The sequence below is a fragment of the Lissotriton vulgaris genome, chromosome 3_1 (genome assembly GCF_964263255.1).
Source record: "Lissotriton vulgaris chromosome 3_1, aLisVul1.2, whole genome shotgun sequence".
NCBI classification, from domain to species: Eukaryota; Metazoa; Chordata; class Amphibia; order Caudata; family Salamandridae; genus Lissotriton; species Lissotriton vulgaris.
Window position 1 is genome coordinate 997,039,654 of NC_141689.1, and position 22,742 is coordinate 997,062,395.

At 39.7% G+C, this 22,742-nt stretch overlaps 1 protein-coding gene across 21 annotated transcripts in view; it reads right to left on the reverse strand.

Annotated features, from left to right (window-relative positions):
• Positions 1-22,742, reverse strand: part of PTPRD (protein tyrosine phosphatase receptor type D) — a 2,576,377-nt gene that overhangs the window by 358,777 nt on the left and 2,194,858 nt on the right. For 13 of the 21 annotated variants that reach the window (XM_086961360.1, XM_086961371.1, XM_086961369.1 and 10 more), the window contains 5 exons: positions 18,175-18,363; positions 16,288-16,305; positions 14,720-14,830; positions 6,365-6,634; positions 175-756 (listed from right to left, as the gene is read on the reverse strand). In XM_086961360.1, coding sequence (XP_086817486.1) covers positions 175-756; positions 6,365-6,634; positions 14,720-14,830; positions 16,288-16,305; positions 18,175-18,363 — 1,170 coding nt within the window. The remainder of the gene's footprint in view (positions 1-174; positions 757-6,364; positions 6,635-14,719; positions 14,831-16,287; positions 16,306-18,174; positions 18,364-22,742) is intronic. The other 8 variants (XM_086961380.1, XM_086961368.1, XM_086961367.1 and 5 more) reach the window with 1 other exon arrangement.

Consider the following 22,742-nt stretch of genomic DNA (forward strand, 5'->3'; position numbering starts at 1 on the left):
GAGTAGCAGACCAGCACTATCCCATGGTCTTCTATTCATGTAGTTGATTTGTAATCAAATCTATCACTTTAAATTAGTCAGCTTTGTACTATGTGACATAATGTGAATGCTCTACTATACAAATAATATTGAGTGTGGCATTTCTTAATAGAAATAAGAACCTTAGAAGCTTACCTCCTGTTTGAGTGATGACTTTGATGTCATTAGAGAGGGGACCATCCCCAACAGACGTAAATGCCAAAACTTTCACAAAATATGTTTTCTGTGGCACTAAGTTTCCAATAGTGGTGATGTAGCTGTCCGCTACGTTGTGTTTAGTCCAGCTGTTGGCATGTTGTGTGGAGTCCATCGTATAATACACTCTGTAGCCTTGAATCTTTCCGTTGGGTTCTTCTGGTTCTTCCCACTCAACTAAAATGGTGGATGGGCTTAGCATGCGAGCTTGTACATTACGAGGAGGACTGGATGGAGCCTGCTCTGATGTCCTTGTCATCACAGGTTCACTCGGTGGGCCCCGCCCAATGTTGTTCACAGCAACAACCTTGAATTCATATTCTGAATAAGGACTGAGTCCTGCAACACTGTACCGTGTGGTAGCCACACCATCAATCTCTTTGTAAAGTTCCTCTGAATTCTTAGGCTTGTGTAAGATTATGTAGTAAGAAACTGGCTCAGGGTTTCCAGAGTCCCAAGTCAATGTTATGCTGGTTGCTGTGGTCTCTGTAACCACAGGAGTTCCTGGGGGTTTGGGCAAGGCTAGAAACACCAACAACAAAAGAAGTATTAGAGAAGCAAAATGGAAAGCATTATTTATACTTACGGCTCCTTACATTATACCTATCATGTATTTATACCTACCCAACTAGCCAGACATATAATGTGTAGCAGTTGTTGTGGGTTGAATATATCAACATATGTAGAAATCACATAGACCCCCAAAGACAGATGTGTAATAACTGGCAATTGTATGTGACATTCTGAGTCACTGAAGGTGAACCATCTGTTTCACAAGGAAGAGTGCCAGGCAACCAAGAATTTCCAATGACACATGACAGAATTTCCACTGACACACAGCAAAATGTAGAAAGAGTAACTGTTTGTGCCCAGCAACAAACTGAGGCTCAGATTTAAGCATTTCTCACACAGCGCAACAGCCATAATTTGCTCACTGTATTGAAGGGGGAAGCACAGAGCAACATGTTCTAATACTGGTGTGTTCTGTAATCCTCTGCACTGTTGCTCTAAACAGCTGCCTTGTGTGACGCACAGGTTCACAGAGCTCAGAGTGTGCTGTATAGTATAGGATTTGAACTGGAAACATACACTCCCAGCAAAACTCCCTTTGTCTAGAAAAACATTAAAGGATCTCATGCACTGGATTTGTACTTTGAATTCAGCCAGCACCCATACAATGCAAGGATCCCACACACTGGAGGTATGCTGTGCACTTCAGCACACATACAATGCGTGGTTTATTATGAGAAATTAAAACATTTCTCTAAGCCAGAACCTTCTTCAACGAGGTGTTATTGCCTGACACAAAGCCCAGTCTGGCCGTGTTAGTAGATTGATATTAGAACCTACTCTTGTTTGGGCTAATTTGTCCAAATACCTCCCCAGAAACACCCCTTTAAGTCAAAGCAGAGCTATGTACTTTTGTTCTGGAAAGTTAACACAATGCACACTTATCGTCATTTTGTGGAGCTATGCGTTACCTTGAGCTGGCATGGGGCCTTGGTAAACCTGGGGCAGTGATCCTTATATAGAATGTGTTATGTAAAATGAGAATGTACAAAGTAAATCTGTATGTTTAGCTGGAAAAATGAAGAAAAGAAAAACGACACCAGTAATCAAACATTGACAAAGGCAATAGTTTGGGCATTTGGATCTCGAAATGTCTATTTTGTGATGCAATAACAATGCTATACACGGAACAAAGGTCCTATCCAGCCTGTTATTCCCTCTGGTGAAACGACAAAGCCAAGGTGACTTGGCAGATATTTAGTGAAGACGTACCTAATAATTTTTTTAAATGATATTCTAACATAAATTGGAGTTGATGGACATCTACTTTCACAACAGGCGCACTCACACCAACAGTCAGAATTAAGATACATCTCTAAGGATTTTTCCTGTTTCATCTGGTAATCTCAGACACTTGTCTTTCTTTCATTTGACCTTGTTCCCTCTTCATCCAGCCAGAGAGTGACCTCCAGCTCTTCTTAATAAGGAAAAGGTGGGGAAGAACTGATGAGAAGGTGAAAGAGAAAAATGACGAGAAAGAGAGAGTGGTGAAGGTGAATTAGAGAGTAGATTCAAAGAGATGGACCTATAAGGGCAAGGTAGAGGCAGAGGAGTAGAGGTGTGTTGATAAAAGAAGAAGTAGAATGGTGGGGTAAAGTGAAATAAAGAGGCAGAGATGGATAGAGAAGAGGAAAGAAATGATAAGGTGGAGGAAAGACATGGTGTGGGAGAGAGAAGACAGAGGGGAGGCTCATATTGAGGCTGTGAAAATTAGGGTAAATGGTAGAAGGATGATATCAGAATAGCAAGATGATGAATGAGAACATTTCAAAACAAAAGGCAAGGGGAGAGAAGAGGCTATGAGATGGAGAGTGCAATGAAAGTTTAGAACCTAAACTCACATAAAACCACCATGCCACAATATTAACAATGTTCTTTAACCTGCTTGACTGACATTAAACCAGCAAGAGAATATGAAAATACCACATGGGTGTGACATGTACCTCAGTGGAAGATTGCACCCCCTTCCCTCCCCAGTAGTAAGACATACACTAGGAAAGTGCACATTGGGGAACTGCATATGGGGTAGAACACATAATCAAATAATGCACATCATCGAGAAAGGCACGTCAAAAGGCACTGCACATTATCAATGAGTGCACGTCCGAATGTGCAAATTGAGACATGTATGTTGAGGAGAGTTCACTAGGTATTAGGGAGAGAAAGATAAGTTTTCAGAGAAAATGAGAAAAATGAGGGGGTGGAGAAATAGATTGTGGAGGTGAAGAGAGAGCGGAAAGATTTACTAATTTTTCAGGAAAGTTGCTGCATTGACCTGAGTGAAAGGGAGAGAGCATAATAGCATAATATCTCATAATAGGTGTTTTCCTTTCTCTACCTGCGCTGGTGCTCTTTAGAATGCCATATGCCAGCACACACACACTTATGCTATAGTTCAACGGTGTGTGTGCTCTATCAAGCACAGGTTTTGTACTGGAAGGAACCCTTTGTATGTGTGCTGTACAATGCAGCACAAATGCAAAGTTGAAAAAATGTAGAGAGTTTTACATCTGCCTCAAGTAAGCATAAGTTTGAGATTCAAATCCTAGGCAACCAATATCAGTACATAGAGATTTGTGTCAACAGTTGATTGCATGGTAACACCCATGTACCACCCATGGCAAACCCCTTGACTCAAAGTAGTGCAAAGTAACATATAGTGCTACTTTGTGATATGTTGGTCAACTTTTCAAAGTAAATCCTGATTTGAATTAGAAAGTAAATACCACCACAACACAGTGGCGTAGCAAGGGGACTTTTGGGGTTAGCGATTACCCCCTGTCCCCGTGTTTACCTGCGGGCATCGTGGGGCACCATACCAGGAATTGCCCGCAACCCCCTCAGCCCCCCGCTTTTAACTGCAGCCTGCGGGGTGGCAAAAGCATGGACGGCCACAGGCGGCCAAAGGTCTGGCTCCATCAGTGCCACAACATGTTGCACAGGAAGTGTATTACAAAAGTAAAGCAACCCCAGCACAAAGTGTTAGTAAATCTGTGCAATAGAACATGAGCGACAAAGGCAGAGATTATCAAAGAGGGGTAGTGATGTAGCAAAGTGGAGAGAAGGGCTAGATTTGAGACATGGAAATAGGTAAGGCATTGGGGGAGGTTGAAAATGTGTGAGTTAATTTGGTGAAAGAGTGGTAGGAACAGGAATAAAAGGCAAGTGATCAGATGAAAGAATCAATAAAAAAAGTCGGAGAATACACAACAGGAGGTGCTGATTGGGCCAAGTACAACAGTGAGAAACACTGAGCCACCTTGAGCAATAAAACATGACATGGATATAGGATGGTTATTATAGTAAATTACATTCCCAAAAAAATATTAACAATGCATTGATGTGTGTGTGACAAGGAACAACAGACTAGGGAGATGCACATCATTGCAGAAAGCGCAACACTGGTGATTACACATAATCATGGAGTGCATTGTGGGAAATAAAGTGCTTTAAATGGGCCGGTACTCACCGGTACAGAGTACCGGCACTTCTCATTTTTATCGCTTCGAGTACCGGCACTTCTCTGCTGCCAAGGAGAGTACCGTGACTCATCAAAGGTAGGCTTATTGATGCTTTGGCGCACGAGCACGAACGAGGCTATCAGACAGTCAAAGCACCTCTGTAACCAAAGCGGAGCCACCTCTTTTCGGCAGGGCTCATTTCGCATAATGTCCAGTGTTCCCCACCACGCTGTGTTTGACATAGGAGGGACCTTTCAGGCACTGTGCTGTCAATCACATTCACGCCATGGTGTGTATATGTGAACACACTCGAATCCAAGCATCCTGCTGACAGCAGCAATTAAAGAAAGCCGCGGGAGATAAGGGGTGTAAAATGGCCTTTATCCCACCAAAGTCTCTGTCTACTTGTGACTGGGTGTTTGCTTGCTTGTTTGCGCATGTTTGTGTGTGTGAGTGAGAAAAGCGAGTGAAAGAGGGAGACACAAGGGAGGTATTTAAAAAGACATTCTGGGAATGCTTGTGTGAGCATTGCTGATTGTTTCTATGATTGCGCACTTAAGAATATATAAGTATTCAGCCACATAGAAGTGTCTTGTATGTCTTGTCCTTTGCCCCGCCCCTAGCCCCACCCACTTGCTACACTCGTAGCTCATTGTAAGAGTACCTGCACTTATTTTTTCCATTTAAAGCACTGGGGAAATGTATATCAGGAACGACATACTATGATATTGATACAAGGAAGTTCACATAAGGGTGGGTGCATGATGCAGGTTTATAAAAACAAGTTGAAATTTGGCAATAAATGTGTTATCTGCGTGACTGATTTTCAATTGCAAAGTTTTTCACCTCAGATTACTGTTAATCAGTGGTATGTCAAACTGTAACTATTTAGGATTTTGTTCAGTATTTTTCTTCTACCGCTCATGGCTGTTGTGTGAGGTGGGACTAATTTTAAAACTAATGTTGGAAACTAGAGAGCCTAGTTGAGCCTGCAGCTTCTTCGCTCACCCTTTTCTCAGTGTAGAGTAGAGACTAAATCAATATATGAAGGTACTCAGGTGACTTTTTTGTGACACAATATTTAATTGCCTCATCTAGGCAATTCTTGCGGCTCCTGTAGGACCATGTGCATGTGGTGTGCTGTGCATCAGTTCACATTGCTCTGAGGGCCAGCCAAACTGCTATAAGGACCATAGTTGCTGCACTTTGTGTGTACCTTTTAGGAGCTGCTTGTTTCCAGTATGGAGCAGAACTTCTGTCACCGTTTGGAGGGTAAATGAAGCAGGGCCACGTCAACCTGTTAAAACTGTTAAAATTCTTGGGGCGGGGGGTGAAGTGCCAGTCATACTGCATGGTGCAAACACACACTCATACACCACATCTACTGTATGTTTCAACTCCCATCACACAGCACAAACACACATACACTGCACGCACACACAAAGGGAAGTGAAGGTTGCTAGTTATACTGGAAGGGTGCCGGTTACTGCAGGAATTTTACATGTAAAGAGTCAAAAGACTGCCTTTTCTGCTGCCCAGGTGAAAACTGTCTCTGCCCTTCATTACAAATCTCAATCACAGCCATCAATTAGGTTGGAAAGGGGTTAGTAGACACCCTCTATAATCTTTCGTAGGAAAGCCAGATTAATGCACAGGATGGTATAGCTGTAAGCCCAACGCAGGGAGCCTTAGGCTTACAGCATGACCATCCAATATCAGGCATAACAAAATCTGTTCAATGCAGTACAGTCCCGGAGAGACAGTTTGCGCAGAGAATCACTATAATTCCTTCCAGTGCAAGGTCACCCCACCCCCAACCCCCTGGTGCACTTTACACATGAACATAACATAATATAAAGTTTATGACCCAGAGAAAAAAGACTGACAGAAACATACCAATCAATACCCTCCAGTGTGGAGAAGAAATTAACTAATAGTTTTATTTTAGATTCATACATGCAGTTTATTCTTCCTCTTTGGATACATATCATTTACTAACAGTTCAAACTATGAGAGCATCTATTTTAATTTGGAGACAGGTACCTACGAGAGCGTTCAGTAGCACCCATTCTAGTGACAGATGTAAAACTCATACTTACCTTTCACATTTATCTGTGCGGTAGCCTCAATTACACCAAGAGTTGACATAGCTACACATGTGTAATTTGCTGATTGCCTAACATCAGTAAGTTCAAGCACATTTCTCCCAATTGGCATATCATCTTCTGGAGTCAAATCTTCTAAACCAAGCATCCATTTCACATATGGCATTGGTGATCCCACTGCAACACAAGTGATATTAACACTTCCGCCTGGCATGATTTCATGATTTGTTGGTGGGATAGAGAATCGCGGTGCAACACGGCGAACTAAAATTAAAGACACAAAAAGTGCAATAAGATAATCCAAAGGAGTAATAAACACTTGTGTACAGACACATAGGACATGCACTGGACAAACACATTCATATAACAAAACTAATTTGTTGTGATCACATACAAAAAATCACTCTCTATATATGTCTTAATACAGTATCTTAGACACATTCAAATAAAATTGAAGTCAAACCTACAGAACCAGGGCTCCACAAGTGACTAAATACTGTACAATACACATATAACATGCAGTACTACAGACATAATATTATATATTTATACATATATACATATTGGTATATATGCATATATATATCGGAAGAAGAACTGGAGGGTCAACAGCATGCTTGAGTTGTGTACCAAGGCCAACTTCAATGCTGCGTTCTTCCAGTTGATGTGGATAAATGTGCTTGACCACATTGTCACATCACAAACCCTAAAACACACCACCTACAATACATTGAAAGTGCAATTTTGTTTGCTTTCAGACTCAAAGTGGATGCAGCCTCAAGACCTCACACTACTACCAAAACAAACAGAGAAAAACATAGGCATATAATCACATGAAAAGAAATATGCAATACCAGTACTGGATTTCGACATGCAGGCAAGCACATGACTGAGGTCTAGGCAACCATGCTTAGGAAAACATAGGCATGAAATTGAATACAAAGAAGTAATAAAGAAAAACAAAATCTGTGGAATGGGAAAGAAACTGAATAGGGTTAGGTTAATGTGAGAAATTGATATTTGAAACCATAGAAGAGTGGGAATAGAAAGAGTGTGGAGTGGATGTGGTTGCAGATTACATACCGGTAATCTCCATTTTTGATGTCCAGCTATTTATCACCTTCGTATTGAGTTCTCTTAGTTAGGAAGAGATCATCCTCAGACACAGGAAACTTGTCTGTAATCCAATAATGTTCTCTCCCTTTCATATCTTATGGTTCATACACCAGCCCATCACTCCCAATCATATCTCTAAACACTAAACAAGTGGATACAAAATACATTACCACAGAACAGAGGCATGAACAGGGAAATTTGGACTGTGATAATGAACAGCTGGAGCACCGTAATAAAGAGTACCGGTGTGAAATTTGATCATTACATCTAGGCCTGCTTTTCATCACTACAGTCCTTCCTCTGTGAAAATGTCCCTCAATCTGAAAAAAGGGAAGATGTGCACACTAGAAAGCAGGTCTTCATAATATATACTAATAAGGTGAAGTTTATGTGACAATAGCATGAATGTCACACTGCAAGATAAGGTAAAGAACAAATACATTAAAATTGCTCATGGACCTATTAAGTATATCTGGCAAAGTTCTGTCGCCCAAGATTAGGGGCCTATAGAGATTTCAGATTTTTTATTCGTAAAAGTCAATCATTGATGCATAATCTTTTGCCTGCAAAATGCAGAAATACACCATGATTTTCTTAGGCAAGATAACTGAATATTTCTATCTGAAGGATTAAAAAGGACATTAGTCTAAAAAGGCAATTTACATTAAGAATCAATTAATGTCACATATCTCTGTCCAGGTTGGATGTCACTAAGTGTAGGGATGAATGGTGAATCCTTAAACACCTTCGGAAAATCATCTTTACTTAGACAATCTCTCTATTATGTTTGCACTCCACATGTAAAGTAAGACTCAGAAAGTATACCATGTTGACGTAATAAACGCCATTTGAAACTTACTGTGGAATGTCAGTCTTAGTGAGACAGAAGTCATGCCTTCCAGGTGCAACAATGAAGATCTGCTTAAACAAGTGGCAATGGCTATTCTTATAAAATAGTGTTTGCGTTAAATCAAAATTCAGAATAGATATGAATTAAAGTTGTTCCCCCATTTTAAGCTGGTGTGCATCTTATTTGAAACAGGACTAATGTCTCTGGAGTCAGACATACATTTTGCAGCAGTTGATAGCATTAACTGCATGTTACTGAACAATAGTTGACCCCATACATGGCAAAAAATAAATATACTAAGATTAGAATGCAACCATCAGGTGCATTACAAGTGCCACGCCTGGAATGATGAAGCCTAGTTTGCTTAATTTACTCTGCATGGTTACATGAGAAAAGAGCTGTAGGTTGGTAAAAGGTGTATATTCATTAGGTGTGTTATTCAACTGAACCGTAGAATCGCAGGAAAATAACCAAGAAGCCCAGACATTCAATAAGTGGTGAAACATTTGTCTAGAGCACATAGAGTTCCTCGGTCTGAGGTGAGAATATAACCCTAAACAATGATCTTTTCAAAGAAAGAAGCTTCATCAAGGTCTTCCAAGTCTGGCATTACACAAGCTGACATGACAGAACCAAATCTCAATCTCAAATCTCAATTTGCAATATCAAAGCAAAATGCATCTTCTACTGATAAGAATCATCTGGAGCCTGCCAAACACAAAATCACCTTCTCATAGTCAGTGAACGTTTTATATAAACTAAATTGCCCACTAATTGTTCTAAGGAAAGAGGCCTCACTGGAAGTTGTGGAGGAGAAATAAATCATGGACTGAGTGATCTCAGTTGGATGATTCAAGTATAATTATTTAGAAAAAGGGGCTTTGTAAAAATGGAAACCAAGACCTCAAAGGTTGCTTCAGGAGACTGCAAAAATATCACAGACAAAAATACTATGATCCACTGAGGAAATATAAACCTACCAGTTTATGAGGGATAAGAAGAAATCCTAACAGGTGTATTTAAATTACTTTTATCACCCATCCAAAATCCGACATCAAAATGTAACCCCTTCGCAGCGGGGGTAAGTCCCCCGCTGCACTGGGGGTTGGGGGGCGCGCACAGCGCCCCCGTGCTTATGACGAGCTCAGCTCGTCATGAGGCACAGTGCTTGTGTCCTCATGACGAGCTGATCTCGTCATGACCACACACATTCCCGTAGAACGCTCAGCACAGCAAGGGAATTATCCCCGGGTGTGAGTGTTCCACTATTAATGACCAGCTGAGCTCATCATGAGCACCGGAGCACTGTGCCTCATGACGAGCTGAGCTCGTCATGAGCATGGATGCAGTTAATAGACCCTATCCTGGTGAGGTCACGCTTTTAATCTGCAGCGAGGATTATAATTTAAGAGAGTTGCCCAGCCTCAAATGCATACAATTTACTTGATATGGAACCTTAGCAACTCACAGGCTTACGATAGCTGTCATGTTTTCACTGAAATTGCTTTTATTCCTTCGACGATCCATTGGACATCTTGGATCATCGCTACCAAATATCTACTACTGCTTTTGATAAGGTATATCTCTTGAAAATGTCTGCTGAAATATGTGAGCCACTCAGTCATTAGAAAAGCACTGAGTCCATGACTGTGTCTAAAATAGGCCCAATACAATGCAAAGAAGTTGCATTTGTAGGTTTGTACTGACAAAGGACACAACTAATTTGGCTCCATCAAGCCATAACTGCAGTTCCTTCGGATGCACAGCATGGTGGTCTTGTTCTGTGAAAAAATTGCTGTGCTCCAGGCTAATATGAGCATCATTTCAGCAATGTATCAGAGTGGGACTATTTCCCATTCTTTAAAACATTCACATTGGACATGCACTTGCAGTCATAAAGACTTACTTTCCTAGTATTATTAGTAGGCTAAAACCCACAACATCTCACTGAGAATTTTTACTATGCATCTTATAAAGCGCACAGCTACCCCCGATGGGAGTGTCCCGGCGCTGAGCAGAGAAAGGAGAAATGTAGATCAGCATGGTGGGGCCCGTCAGAACTATGGTTGACTGAAGAGACACGTCTTCACTAACTTACTGAAATGCGGGTTCGGATGGGGCCAATTTCATTTGTCGTGGTAAAGAATTCCACAGGGAGGCAGCTTTTACTGAAAAAGACCATCCATCCATTCTGGCTTTGGAAAAGCGGGGGATAACAAGAAGTTCTTGGTAGTTTGACCTTAAGTTTCTTGTGTGTCTTAGTTTTTGAATGCGTTTTCTTAGATAGTGCGGGCCAGTACCTTTTATAGCTCTGTAAGTGAGAATGAGTCTGCAACACAAACACAATCTGCAAGTAAGCCATTGTGCAAGCTCTGAGAAAATGTTTCACAAAATCTTGAAATGGGGGTTACTTTAAAATTATTTTCCTAAAGTGAAATAAATACAAGGACTTCCATTGACCTGTAGCCCTCATCAGGATACAAAATGAAACTAAATGTACATGATAGAAAGATTGCTGACTTCCTGTGATCAGAGCCTGAACAGAGCAGTGACCGTCTCAGTGGCCATGGGGATATATATGTCTCTCATAATGCAGAGGTTTATTTGCCTCAAGACTTATTTCAGAAAATTCTGCAAACACTTGCTTAGCCAGAACTTTAAAACGTCCTTTTTGAATTTGCATTTAATGGAAGATCATGTACAAAAATCTATGCTCCTAAATTGCAAAAAAGCAATACTTTAACTTTTGAGTCCTACTTCACGCATTAAAGCTTACATTTACCTATGCTCAGTTCCCTGCACTTGAATCACATGGTCAGTTCTACTGAACAAATACTAAATCCACACTTCAGCCCTTGTTCAATACCCAGGTTTAATTTGACTATGCAACTCAAACATTTAAAAAGGCCTCCATTCATTTCCTAGAAATGCTAATGCAATGGCAAAGTTACAACAACACACACAGAGCCTGCATCAAAGCATTGTGATGCCAATATTGCAATCATTTTAATCACTTCCAGGGCTCCATATGTCTCTTCTTCTCGAAAAAGATGCCGAAAGCCAATAGAACTGGACCATCCATATTATCAGTTCAACTTAAAACTAAGCACCTCACAGAACATTAAACAGTACTCAATAAGTCCTTGACCTTAAGAAATAATGAGGCATATCAGATGGGTCAAGTTGGGAAGCTTAAGTGATTACTGAAGATCTCCTAATTCCATTGATTTTCGAGAATCATGGTATGTAATAAAAAAAGATACTACGAAGTTTGGAGGAAAGCTGACATGCAAAAGAAGAATGGGCCAATGGATTTAAATACTTAGTTAATTTCTACAACCTAATATATGGAAGTTGAAGAAAGTAGAAGGAAGGTAGGCATATATTAACTTCATTTTATAGTCAAAGTGAGGGCCAAGCATACATTACCAATTAACCATCGAATTTTTATCAAATGTTTATCCCAAATACTAACCAAAATACAAGCCTACACAAAGGAACATATAGAGGAATGCTGAAGGTGATTTTGTGGTGTATACACTCCAAGTGATGAGAACAAGCCTTCCCTTTAAAGTGTAGTAGCGAGGCAGGTTGCCTATATCTGAGGATGCTTTGACTTTCACAGCATAAGGACTGTGGGGATGAAGTACAGATGCAGATGTGATGTTAACTAGCTGAATTGTTACAAGGCAACTTTACAATGATAGATGTGGATATAGCAGAGGAAACCGGAATTAAAGGGAACTCCAGTCAAAAATGTGGCATTGTAATTGGCTTAGTTTTGTGAAGCAATAGGGACCAACTATTATGCTTTTTGAATCCCTGGGAGGAGAAACCTACCTTCTAAAATCCCCCATTTATAATTCTAGGGCCAAGGAATGTTCAAGTGTGATTTACGGTGTGACAAGGGAGAGGTCCCATAGTGAAGGAACATCCCAACTTTTCACATAAAACATTATGTATTGGGCTGGTTGATCCCTCGTATCACAGAATACACCACCCTAAAACACTGCCAGTCCCCAAGCAGCTACACACTGTATATAAAGGTATGTTTCTCCACCATACCCCAGTGGATCAATAAACAAAAAAGTGTACCATAATGTTTATCAATCAAAAAGAGATGGCTGAGGTTCCCCTTTAATTCTCAAGGTTTAAATATGCTCACACTTAAAGGGGAATTACAGGTATTAAAGGTTAGTGGATAGACAGAATTAAAGTCTTACAGAAACCAAATCAGGGGAAGTTAGGGCAGTCGTTAATGCATTGGTTAATGGTTTCATACACATTTTTAAAGTTATCATGCAATTAAAGATCAGTGTTCCTGCTTCAAATATTTTGACCATGTCTGTCAGCTGACACATGCTGGTAGAAAAGAGAGCAGAAGAGACATGTTGATATTCCATTTAAAACCAACTTTCCACAAATTCTCTCATATTTTAGAAAGAAAAAAGTGGGAATACCAGAGGTTGGATATGAGATATAAATGTTCCATCTTCATGCGGATTCAGGCAAGTAGATTATTATCACTCATTCTTACTTTGCACCGTCTTCATTACTGCTTGCCCCTTTACAATGTGGCCTAGAGCACTAGTAAAGCTGGGGACAATAGGAAAGACTTGCAAATGAATGATAATGCCATAGGAGAGGGTAAGAAGAAGCCAAGCTCCAGCCAGTTGACTTTGGTCACATAGAGCAAGCAGAAACAATTATATTGAAAGTATAACAAAACCCCTTTCCAATGAGAATTACATTTCATGCAGTGAGGTTTCCACTGCTATGATAAGGCGATTTATTGAAGAACAAAGACCATTCAAAAACAAGGAAAATAACCGAAGCAGGAACACTGATCAGCTGTTTCAAAACAATAAATGTACATGGCTGCCATGCGCTCATGTCCAGTCTTCCATCATGCATCACAGTTATTTGAATACCAGCAGGCACCATAAGCCATGAGCAGTGCATTCTCAACTAAAATATTACATTAACGTAAAAAAAAGGCCACAATGCAGCTACATTCATTTCATTTGTATTCTTGGATCGTTTTTAATTATAGTTTTGTAAGGTGGGTAAAAAGTAAAAAAAAAACACACCAACCTTCTCGCAGCTCTGAGGGATGTAGGGGGTTTGATGCAGAACACAATGAAATGAGGAAAGGAGAAAAACAAGGGAAACACAGAGAGAGTAAAAAGGCCATATCAAGGCTTACAACTGCTTCTTGAACATCTTTAATTGCTCTAATTAATCCTTCCTACCTCAGCTTGAAAAGTTTGCATTTCCCGCAGCTATCTTGGGACTAGGAACAACATCTAGCATCATTTTGAAAAATAAAAAATGTGAATAAAAAATTTAGGAATGCCCCATGTGGAATACTGAGCTTGAATGTTTATCAGACTGATCAGTAACCCAAAACGTGTTAGGCAAATTCAATTCCAGTACTAAAATCTCTCTACATTTTTTTTAAAAGAATGTTTCAGAATGAAGCTAGATATTTTCCTAAGATCACCCACACTACAGTAACGAGCTTACAGCTGTTTTACTGGTAATGCATACACCCTCCCACAATACATCTCTTGTTGCCTCATGTTAATTGAGTAGGGCATGAATAATATCTCTTAAATCCTACTAAATTCTGAGTGAACCAGCTATTGTAAATACTGGCAGACAGTAAGTCTTTCTTTCGGTTTGAAACCAAGGTACACCAAAAGTTATTATTTGTCTTCAGTGTGTATTGAAAAAATATGAATGCATGCTAAAAATGCATCATTGTCACAAAGACAAGTAATTTTGTTCCTAATTACAGCCAGTTCATTACTGCAGTGGCAGGGATTACACTTTTCCGGTAAGGCTTACATAGAAAAAAAGGAAGAAGTGGAAGAAAAGGAAGGAGAAAATACAATTGTGCTCTGCATATAGTATAGTTGAAGAGTTAGAAGCGTATTTTATGCAACTCCACAGCAGAGGCCATGTAGACATTCACCTCAATGCTCTGAGTAGTATTTAGAGCTGATTAGTAGCACAACAAGCAATCAACTCATGGGTTAAAGGAAAAGAGAGAAAAGAAACAAATGCAAAGCACAGGTCTAAATCAATGCAGGAAAAAGTAGAAACCAGGATGTAAAAATGTAAATATACTTACAAACCATAAGTCACGGGATAGATTGGACGAAAGAGAGCGGTCTTTCCTCTTAAATATATATATATATATATATATATATATGCATACAAATATAAACCCTTTCTCCCAGCTGTTTAAATACAGTATTTCCATTTTACTATTACCATATCAGTATTCCCAATACTGTAGCAACTGCATAGATCCTGAGAGCCTTCTAATACCCCTGAGCCTGAATGAAGAGTGGACTTCGGGGTTATGTCATTCCTACCTCTGACATATAGATTGGCAGGGGCGGAATAGCGTGTACCCGCACTGTTGGTTGCAACACATTCATATTTGCCTTGGTCAGACTCTTCACTTTGTTCAATCTGGAGAGCACCTGTCGGGACAGAAAATACAGAGCCACAGAAAAGATTAGCAAGCAGCCGTACAAAGTTTGCACGTATACAGCATTTAACAACAGCGCCGTAGTGAGGTTCCATTGAACGCCGGTTCATATTCTCACTAGGGTTCACAGACAGAAAATGAGGTGATGAGAAAAATAGAGAGATTATTTGTCTTTCACATTATCAACAATACAAGCATTAGCAAGCAATTGAATTATCATTTTTTCATAGAAACAATGCACTACAAAACTTCTATACTAAACCATTACAATGATGATGAGTGAGACTGCTTCAAGGAAGCATGACATTTAAATAAATAACATGGGATCAAATTGTTGTGTTTTTTAATTTTTTTTATAAAAGATGTATAAAAGAGTTGTACTCTTTAAAAAGGCTGGGGAATTCCAAGAAAGTCTTCTCCCAAAGAATGTCAAAAAATTTGCAGCAAGAACAAAAAGGCTGCTTGGAGAAAACAACTGTGTTAGTGAGCTATAATCTTCAAAATATTCCTTTAGAGAAACAAAACTCCCTTTAAGACATGCAGAATTGCAAGAAAAGAAAGACATTTTTGCACGATTTACAATGTGTTACGTTGCTGAAAAAGAAAGTGCAATAGAATTAGGAAAATAAAAATGAATCAAAAGAAGTGCCAGTGCTGTGTAAAGAAGTACCAATCACTGCTTAAGGGCCTCCAAAAGGCCTCCCTAAGACACCCATCAAAATCCACAAGTGGGATTAGCAGTGTGGTGTCAAAACCCAAGAAAAAGGCAAAACAAGAATTAGACAGGTGAAAATGTTGTTCACTGCATCAAAATCCAGCATATAAACATACCACCAGGAATATCGGGTTTAGAAACTTTCATTTCCAAAGGCTGAGGTATAGAAGATCCAAAAGGCTGATGACGAAGAAATCCAAGAACAAAAATAGAATTGGATAAAAAGCTTAGCTGTAATTTATAAGGGGGCAAAGTTGTGTTTAACTTTTCTGCAGTCAAAAGAAAAAAATGGAAGCACAAGAAGAAAAAACCTTTGAAAGGATAAAGACAAAAAGACGATATCCCAGGTTGTCTTCTGCATGTCTGCCACTGTTCTCCAGACCTTCCTGGCTTTGGTCCAGAATATGAACAGCTAAGGAATAAAAATGATTTTTTTTCTCTCCAGTTGGACAAAAAAAAGAAAAAAAGAGGGACAAATGGTAAGCTGTGACTGGGCAGTGGTCAAACGACCTTGATATGCTTTCGTTGAAGCATATCACAACTTAAATATTTGTCTTAAAAATGAGATATGAGCGAAAAGAAAAAAAAACAAGATGATGGTAGTGAAAATAAAGGAAATTCAAACAAGGGGGAAAATATATGATTTTTGATTTTTTACAGAACATACATGAAGAGGATGAAAGGACAAGGGGATGAGTAAGATCATTCTGGGAACATTGGTTCAGCACTCTTACCTCTTATTGGTGTACCACCTGGGTGGAAAATATGAATGCAAATAAGATTAGAAAGAAGAATCATTAGTACGAGAAGAAGGAGACTAGGGTGTTGAAGGAAGAATAAAATTAGATTTACAGAATTAAAATGGTCTTAAAAACGTCTTTAATATACTTGTATAACATGTATGGTATATATTTGAGAGATTTGTTAGGTCAAGAAAACAATTTGCACTGTTCCACAGAAGGCAAACACCGAAGGTGGTAGCATTGCCTCTCTCAGTTGCAACTGAGTTATTGTTTTTTCCATTTTTTTTTGCTTTTAAGATTAAAGATAGATTTAATAAACCTCAAATCCGGTATGTAACTTGAAATTGAGGATTCCATTACTTCCAAATATTTGGACATTATTAGATATGGTGCTGAAAAATATACTGAATAGATAAAAAATATTTAGGATACAGTGAAGGATATCAGGAAACAAACAATGGTGTTTGGGTTGGGTTTGGTTCAAGGATCTATTGCACAAGGTCTAGGTGAAAGGTGTGCACTTTTTCATCTAGAGTAGTGTTTCTAAAACTGACACAACAATGTTTTTGTGAAAGGGCGTGTTTGAGTGCCACTACAGAGGTCTGGTGACTACGCTGGCCATAGTAAAATGCATGCCATGCATTTTAACAATAAGAAGAGGAGGAAGAATAATCTCAATATAGGAATTAGTGGGTTGAAGTGCGCGTCAGAACTAAGCACTTACCAATAGATTCTGGAGATTTAAATACGGAGAGAAGAAAGACAGCATAAAAATATTATTATATTCCTTATAATTTGGTACAAATGTTTCAATTATAGCTTAATATCACTAAATCTACGTCATGTGAAAATATGTATTCTCAAGGCACATTAACAGGAGGTTACTTTACACAATTCTGTTGACAACAAGCAAAGAGGTAGTTAACAAGACGACTTAACATCACAGGACAGGTCAAAAGCTGAGAGCTTTGGGAAGACAGATGACTAAACAGCTTAGACTCTACAGCAAGATCACTAGTTATGTCAATGCAAAGACTGCACATCCCCCGCATTACTAGGGGATGCATTTTGCCATAATCATCCTTTAAATATTTGTAGTTTTAATCCATAGAGAGCAAAGGAATAAACTGGGAGTGAGGAGCAAGGGCTAGAAGGGAAGTGCAGTTGGCAAAAAGAGGGCAACAAAAGCTGGAGTCTACACCAAAAAGCAGGCCTCTGTAGATCCAGAGACTATGGGAATCAGGAAGCATTAGCACAAGTGCACACTACTGTGGCTACACGTGTTTCGAAAAAATCTTTGACAGTATTATAGGTGTCCCTTTACTCCACCAGAGTCCTCTTTTAAGGTCTGGTAATGCAATGAAAAACATACTGTGTTTGGTGTGTTCATAAGAAGATATGTCGTTACTTATCTTTGGTGGGTTCAAATAAGACAAACCACAAAACACACCTTCCATCAATGCTTTTAGTGCTTCATATGAATGTTTAGGATGCAATGGAAGAAGCCATTGGAACTTTCTTTGAAAGTTCTGAATGGAGCCCAAATGTCTAAATTAGTATGGATTTTATTTTTTTAAAATAAAGGTGAAAGAAAGAGGAAGAAATGGATCTGTCAAATACTGCGATTTAGCAGTAGAGAAATGAATATATCCAAAACTACAGTCACAGCAGTGAGCGATGAGGAGTTAAGAGAAGCTGCAAAACATACAAAGGAAGACAGAGTTTGGAATAGGCCATGACAAGACCATAGACATGGAAGACACAGTAAGAAACACAAATAGGAGGAGAAGAGGAAGAAAAATCATTACCTAGAAATAAAAATAAAACGGTGAGCAAGAGTAAGTTCTGGAATTTTTGGTAAAGGTAACAAGACCTTACCTGATCGCAATTGCTTGATGCGGCCCATGTTATTGCTTGTATCAACAGGTAGAAAATCTTTGAACCATGAAATTTCAGGATCAGGATTGCCACTAGCTGCGCACAGCATTGTGGCTGTTCGAGTACGTTCAACCACTTTCAGCTGAGGGCCCATATCAATTGTGGGAAAACCACGAGGAATTTGGTCCTCTAAAAAACAAATAAAATGTGTAAATGGAATTGAAAGCATACACAAATCATAATTCATCTACACATGGCACATAGAAAAATACACATACTTGTTTGTAATTTACTTGCATGCACATACTGTATGAAGATTGAAAGAATGATCATCATTCGTTCATGTTTATATCTAATGGGAATATTGTAACTAGTAAAAATTCGCATTAAATTGACTCATCCTGCATTATCTGAACAAGACCAGAAGTTAATGATCAACACGAGCAATTCCCTTTTTGAATCAGCTTCATTTTGTAGTCCTCAGGTTCGCATTTTTTATTACACTAATGTTTTTAGTTATACACTATTGAAGTGATATTCAGTTTCATATTACAAGGAAGTTGTCATTTCTCCAGACAATTTTGTCAATGGTAGCTGATCTTCCTTCAGGCCATGTAATTATATTATTAAACCTTAGTCTTATTGAGCATGGAAAAATGTATACCTGGCTCGAAACACAGTCCAAATCTATATGATTTTAGCACCATCAAAAATGGAAACCCAACAAAGGTCATATTGACGTGTTCCTAGCATTCCCTTATTCCGCGCTCAATATTTGAGTGCTCCCTTAAATACAAAATGAACATCACTCAGTAATTGCTGGCTGACATCTTCACAAATTCGTACCTATATCATCTCTGAATACCTGAACCATGGCTAAGTCACAATTCCTTTTCAACCATTGAGATATTTGTCTCCATCATGGTTTCTTGCTCTTCGAGGATCTGCAATCTTTCAGTGGAATCTTGCTTTCATTCTTAAATCAGTGTAATCTGCCCTTTCCTTGATCACCTTTTATTCTCATTTAAACCCCCTAGCCTGGTTTTCCTACCACCGCCCGCAACCCCTTTTCCCTCCTCTCATTGATTTCCAATATTTTTATTTTAAGGGGCATTTCTTTGTAAATGAAACTACCAATTCCAAATAAGGTGCTTTATAGGCTGAGATCTGGGGCATATCTTTGTGGCGGGGAGGGGGTTTGGGGGGTTTGGAGTGTTGCACCCTCCCAAATGAATATATTTCGTAGTAATAGTTGGGTTCAGGTGCTCTCAGTTGGGTAGGGTCAAGTGTATATCTGATTATACCAGGGATTTTATCAAACACATACAGACAAAAAAACACTCTCTGTGTTCGAAAGGTCTTTAAAATGTTGGTTATTTTGCAAACTATGCATTCCTTTCCCTTCACACAGCCCTTTAAGCCCCCTTCATGCCCTGCTTGTCATATAATGTATATGAACATTATATACCAACGTGATTGTCTGGAAATCAGAAGATCGCCTCTTCCCCATTCTTACTGCCCAAGATACACTCCGGCTGGTAGCATAAATTAAACATGTCTGTATAAACACATAAACAAACACTATAAGGGCCTTTATGTTAAAGAATTCTATGAAGGTAGGCAGCAGACTTCTACATAGCTGAAACCATTTCATAGAATTTAAAACCTAATTCACAAATATATTTTGTCCATGCGAACGTGTGATTTTCTCCTGGGAATTCAGGAGTAAGTCACATCGAAACCTAGCTAAGGGTAGGTCATACTTCCTCATGAACAGCAACTTTGTGAATTGTGTTGTTTATGTCTCCGAGTGGAAAGGAGGAAATTAGGTAATGCATGCCTCAATTGAAGGGTAAATCTATCATAGCTACATGATGTGCAAGGCTGTTTGAGACAATGCTCGTCTTAACAAAGAAATTGCCAAAATGTTCAATTGTTCACTACCTGATTAGAATAGCAACTCGTCACTGGGGGCCTCATTTATGTTTTTTTTGCCTTAGAGCAGCGCAGCAGGCCTTGGTGCGGTGCTGACCTACCACAAAAGAAAAGGGCAGGAATGCGTCATATCTATTAGATACAGCGCATTCCTGTCCTTTTCCCCTGCGCCTGTGCACAATGGCCTACCGTGCGCCAACGCAGGTACCTTTGCACTATGGTGCAAGGGTGCCCGAATTGAAAGGATGATCATTTTTTTGCAGGAAGGGAAACCTTTCTGCACAAAACAATCACAAGAGGCTTTTTCTTCTTTCTATGTGTGCTGCAGAACACAGCACACATAGAAGGATGAAAAACGAAGACAAATAAAGATATTTTTCTCTTCGTTGTGCCTCCCCCTGGGGAGACAAAAGTTGTTGGCGCTGCCTCAGACTTACGATTTCTAGTAAATTTACCAGATTTACTAGAAATCGTAAGTCTGAGGCAGCGCCAAAAACTTTTGTCTCCCCAGGGGGAGGCACAACGAAGTGACGTTCCGGCGGCACAAAAGTGCCGGTAGCGCCTCATAAATGAGATCCTGGATGTTTACATTTTGTAAAATGTTTCATATCTATTAGTCTTATTGGTGGAGCCTATAGATTTACAAAAAGGTGACGTTCCGGCAGCACAAAAGTGCCAGTAGCGCCTCATAAATGAGGTCCTGGATGTTTACATTTTGTAAAATGTTTCATAGCTATTAGTCTTATTGGTGGAGCCTATGGAATGCTGCAATCTGGAACATAGGCTCAAGTTTCTGGGTGACCAATTACTTGGGCACATAATTTTGATTATGTTTGTCCCCAAGGCACTTCTATACATTAATCTCCCATTGGCTTTGGTGCTGGATCTATGGCAAACACTTAGTTGAGAAAATGATTTAGCAGCCCCCTCCTAGACATTGGAAAACTAAAATCACCCAGCTGCATTTTTTCTTGCAACCTTACACCCACTATTGCTCCCACTGTACATGCTGTACACATGAACAGTTGGCAATTACACCAGTTCTATAAATTTGCACAGAGAACTAGAAGGTATGCCCCCAGCAGCAAGGCGCACATATAATGAGTCAGTGAGGTACCAGGGAAGGGAGGTATGGGCCCTGATGGAGACAAAGAGGCTTTGCCACAGAGAATAAGAGAGAGACAGGGAAGCATGGAGATTCAAATGCCACATAACATTAGGGGTTGAAAGGGAGACACAGACTAAAGGAGATATGCACAGACATGGAGTAACAATAGCAGTCAAACAGAGGGAAGTAAACAGCAGCAGGGAAACAAAGCCAGATAAACAGCACAGACTTGAGGCAACAGAGAAAAGGGAATGACTGGCACACATAGAAATTGGGACAAGGAGAAGCAGAATATGAATCAGAGATAGTCAGACACTGGTTCACAAAGATATCAACACTCAGGCAGGGAGACACAGAAATTGGAAAGGGTCAACAGAACACTGGGACTGATAGACATGTGTATTGTGACTAGTCTGTGAAAGAGACAGGCACTGGGATTAAGAGGCACAAACACATAGCTCGATTCAGTGAAACTAAAACTGTGGGACTGGGAAACATACCACTTGACAATGAGAATTGACAACACAGAGGCACATAGACATGGACAGGGAGACAACAGTGAGACCGAGAAACAAAGACAATGGGTCAGGGAGGACACAGGCCTTCTACATGGAGATCCAGATACTGATACCAGGAAACTGGCACTAGAGACACACTGGGATATGGACACAGTATACAGTATACTTGGACATCAAACACAGTTTTAACATATGTACTTCAGTGTCCAGAGACTTTACAAGAACTCTATGAACCTCTGCCTGAGACATGGGGTGTGCAGAAAACAACACTGCAACAGTGACACACAAATAAGTCAGTGTCTGTCACTGACAGACCACATTAACATGAACACTAGGATAGAAAACATTAACTAGCAAAGTAGGACACTAGGAAAAATAGACAGTGCTGGGAAAGCACTGTCTCAGGAACAGTGAGAGATAAGAAAAAAAAGGGAGACCTGGGTGTGGACATAAAGATACAGATGCTAGGGCAGTGAGAAACAGTAAAATGGTGAGATGTAGACATCAGGACAGAGAACACTGACATGCACATAAGGACAGGGAGACAGCTACACTCACAATGATGGAGACGCTAATGTACTCCCTGGAGCAGAGAACACTAGGATAGGGAGACACCAATGCACACGCTGCATCTTGGACATTTAACATGACCAATGCAATAGGGTAAGATGGCCAGTGGGTCAGGAAGGCACACTAACAATAGGATGGGAGTCACCACCCTAAAGCTAGCCAATGTGCTAATTTCTGCCTCCCTTGCATTTAAAAAAAAACTCAACCATTTCCTCACACTTTTAACCAATCACATTGTTCAAGACTGAAAGAGACACATTACTATACATAGTCTCAGCACTCCTTGTCCCTTATCTTGACAATGGCACAGATTACCTGAACCAGAACCTTATAACATATCCTGACTCTTTTCATCGGTAACCTCTCTTGACACAACAGAAAAAAATAAGTAATGGGAGACATATAATGCCTTATCTACGTGATGAAGTGATGCATGT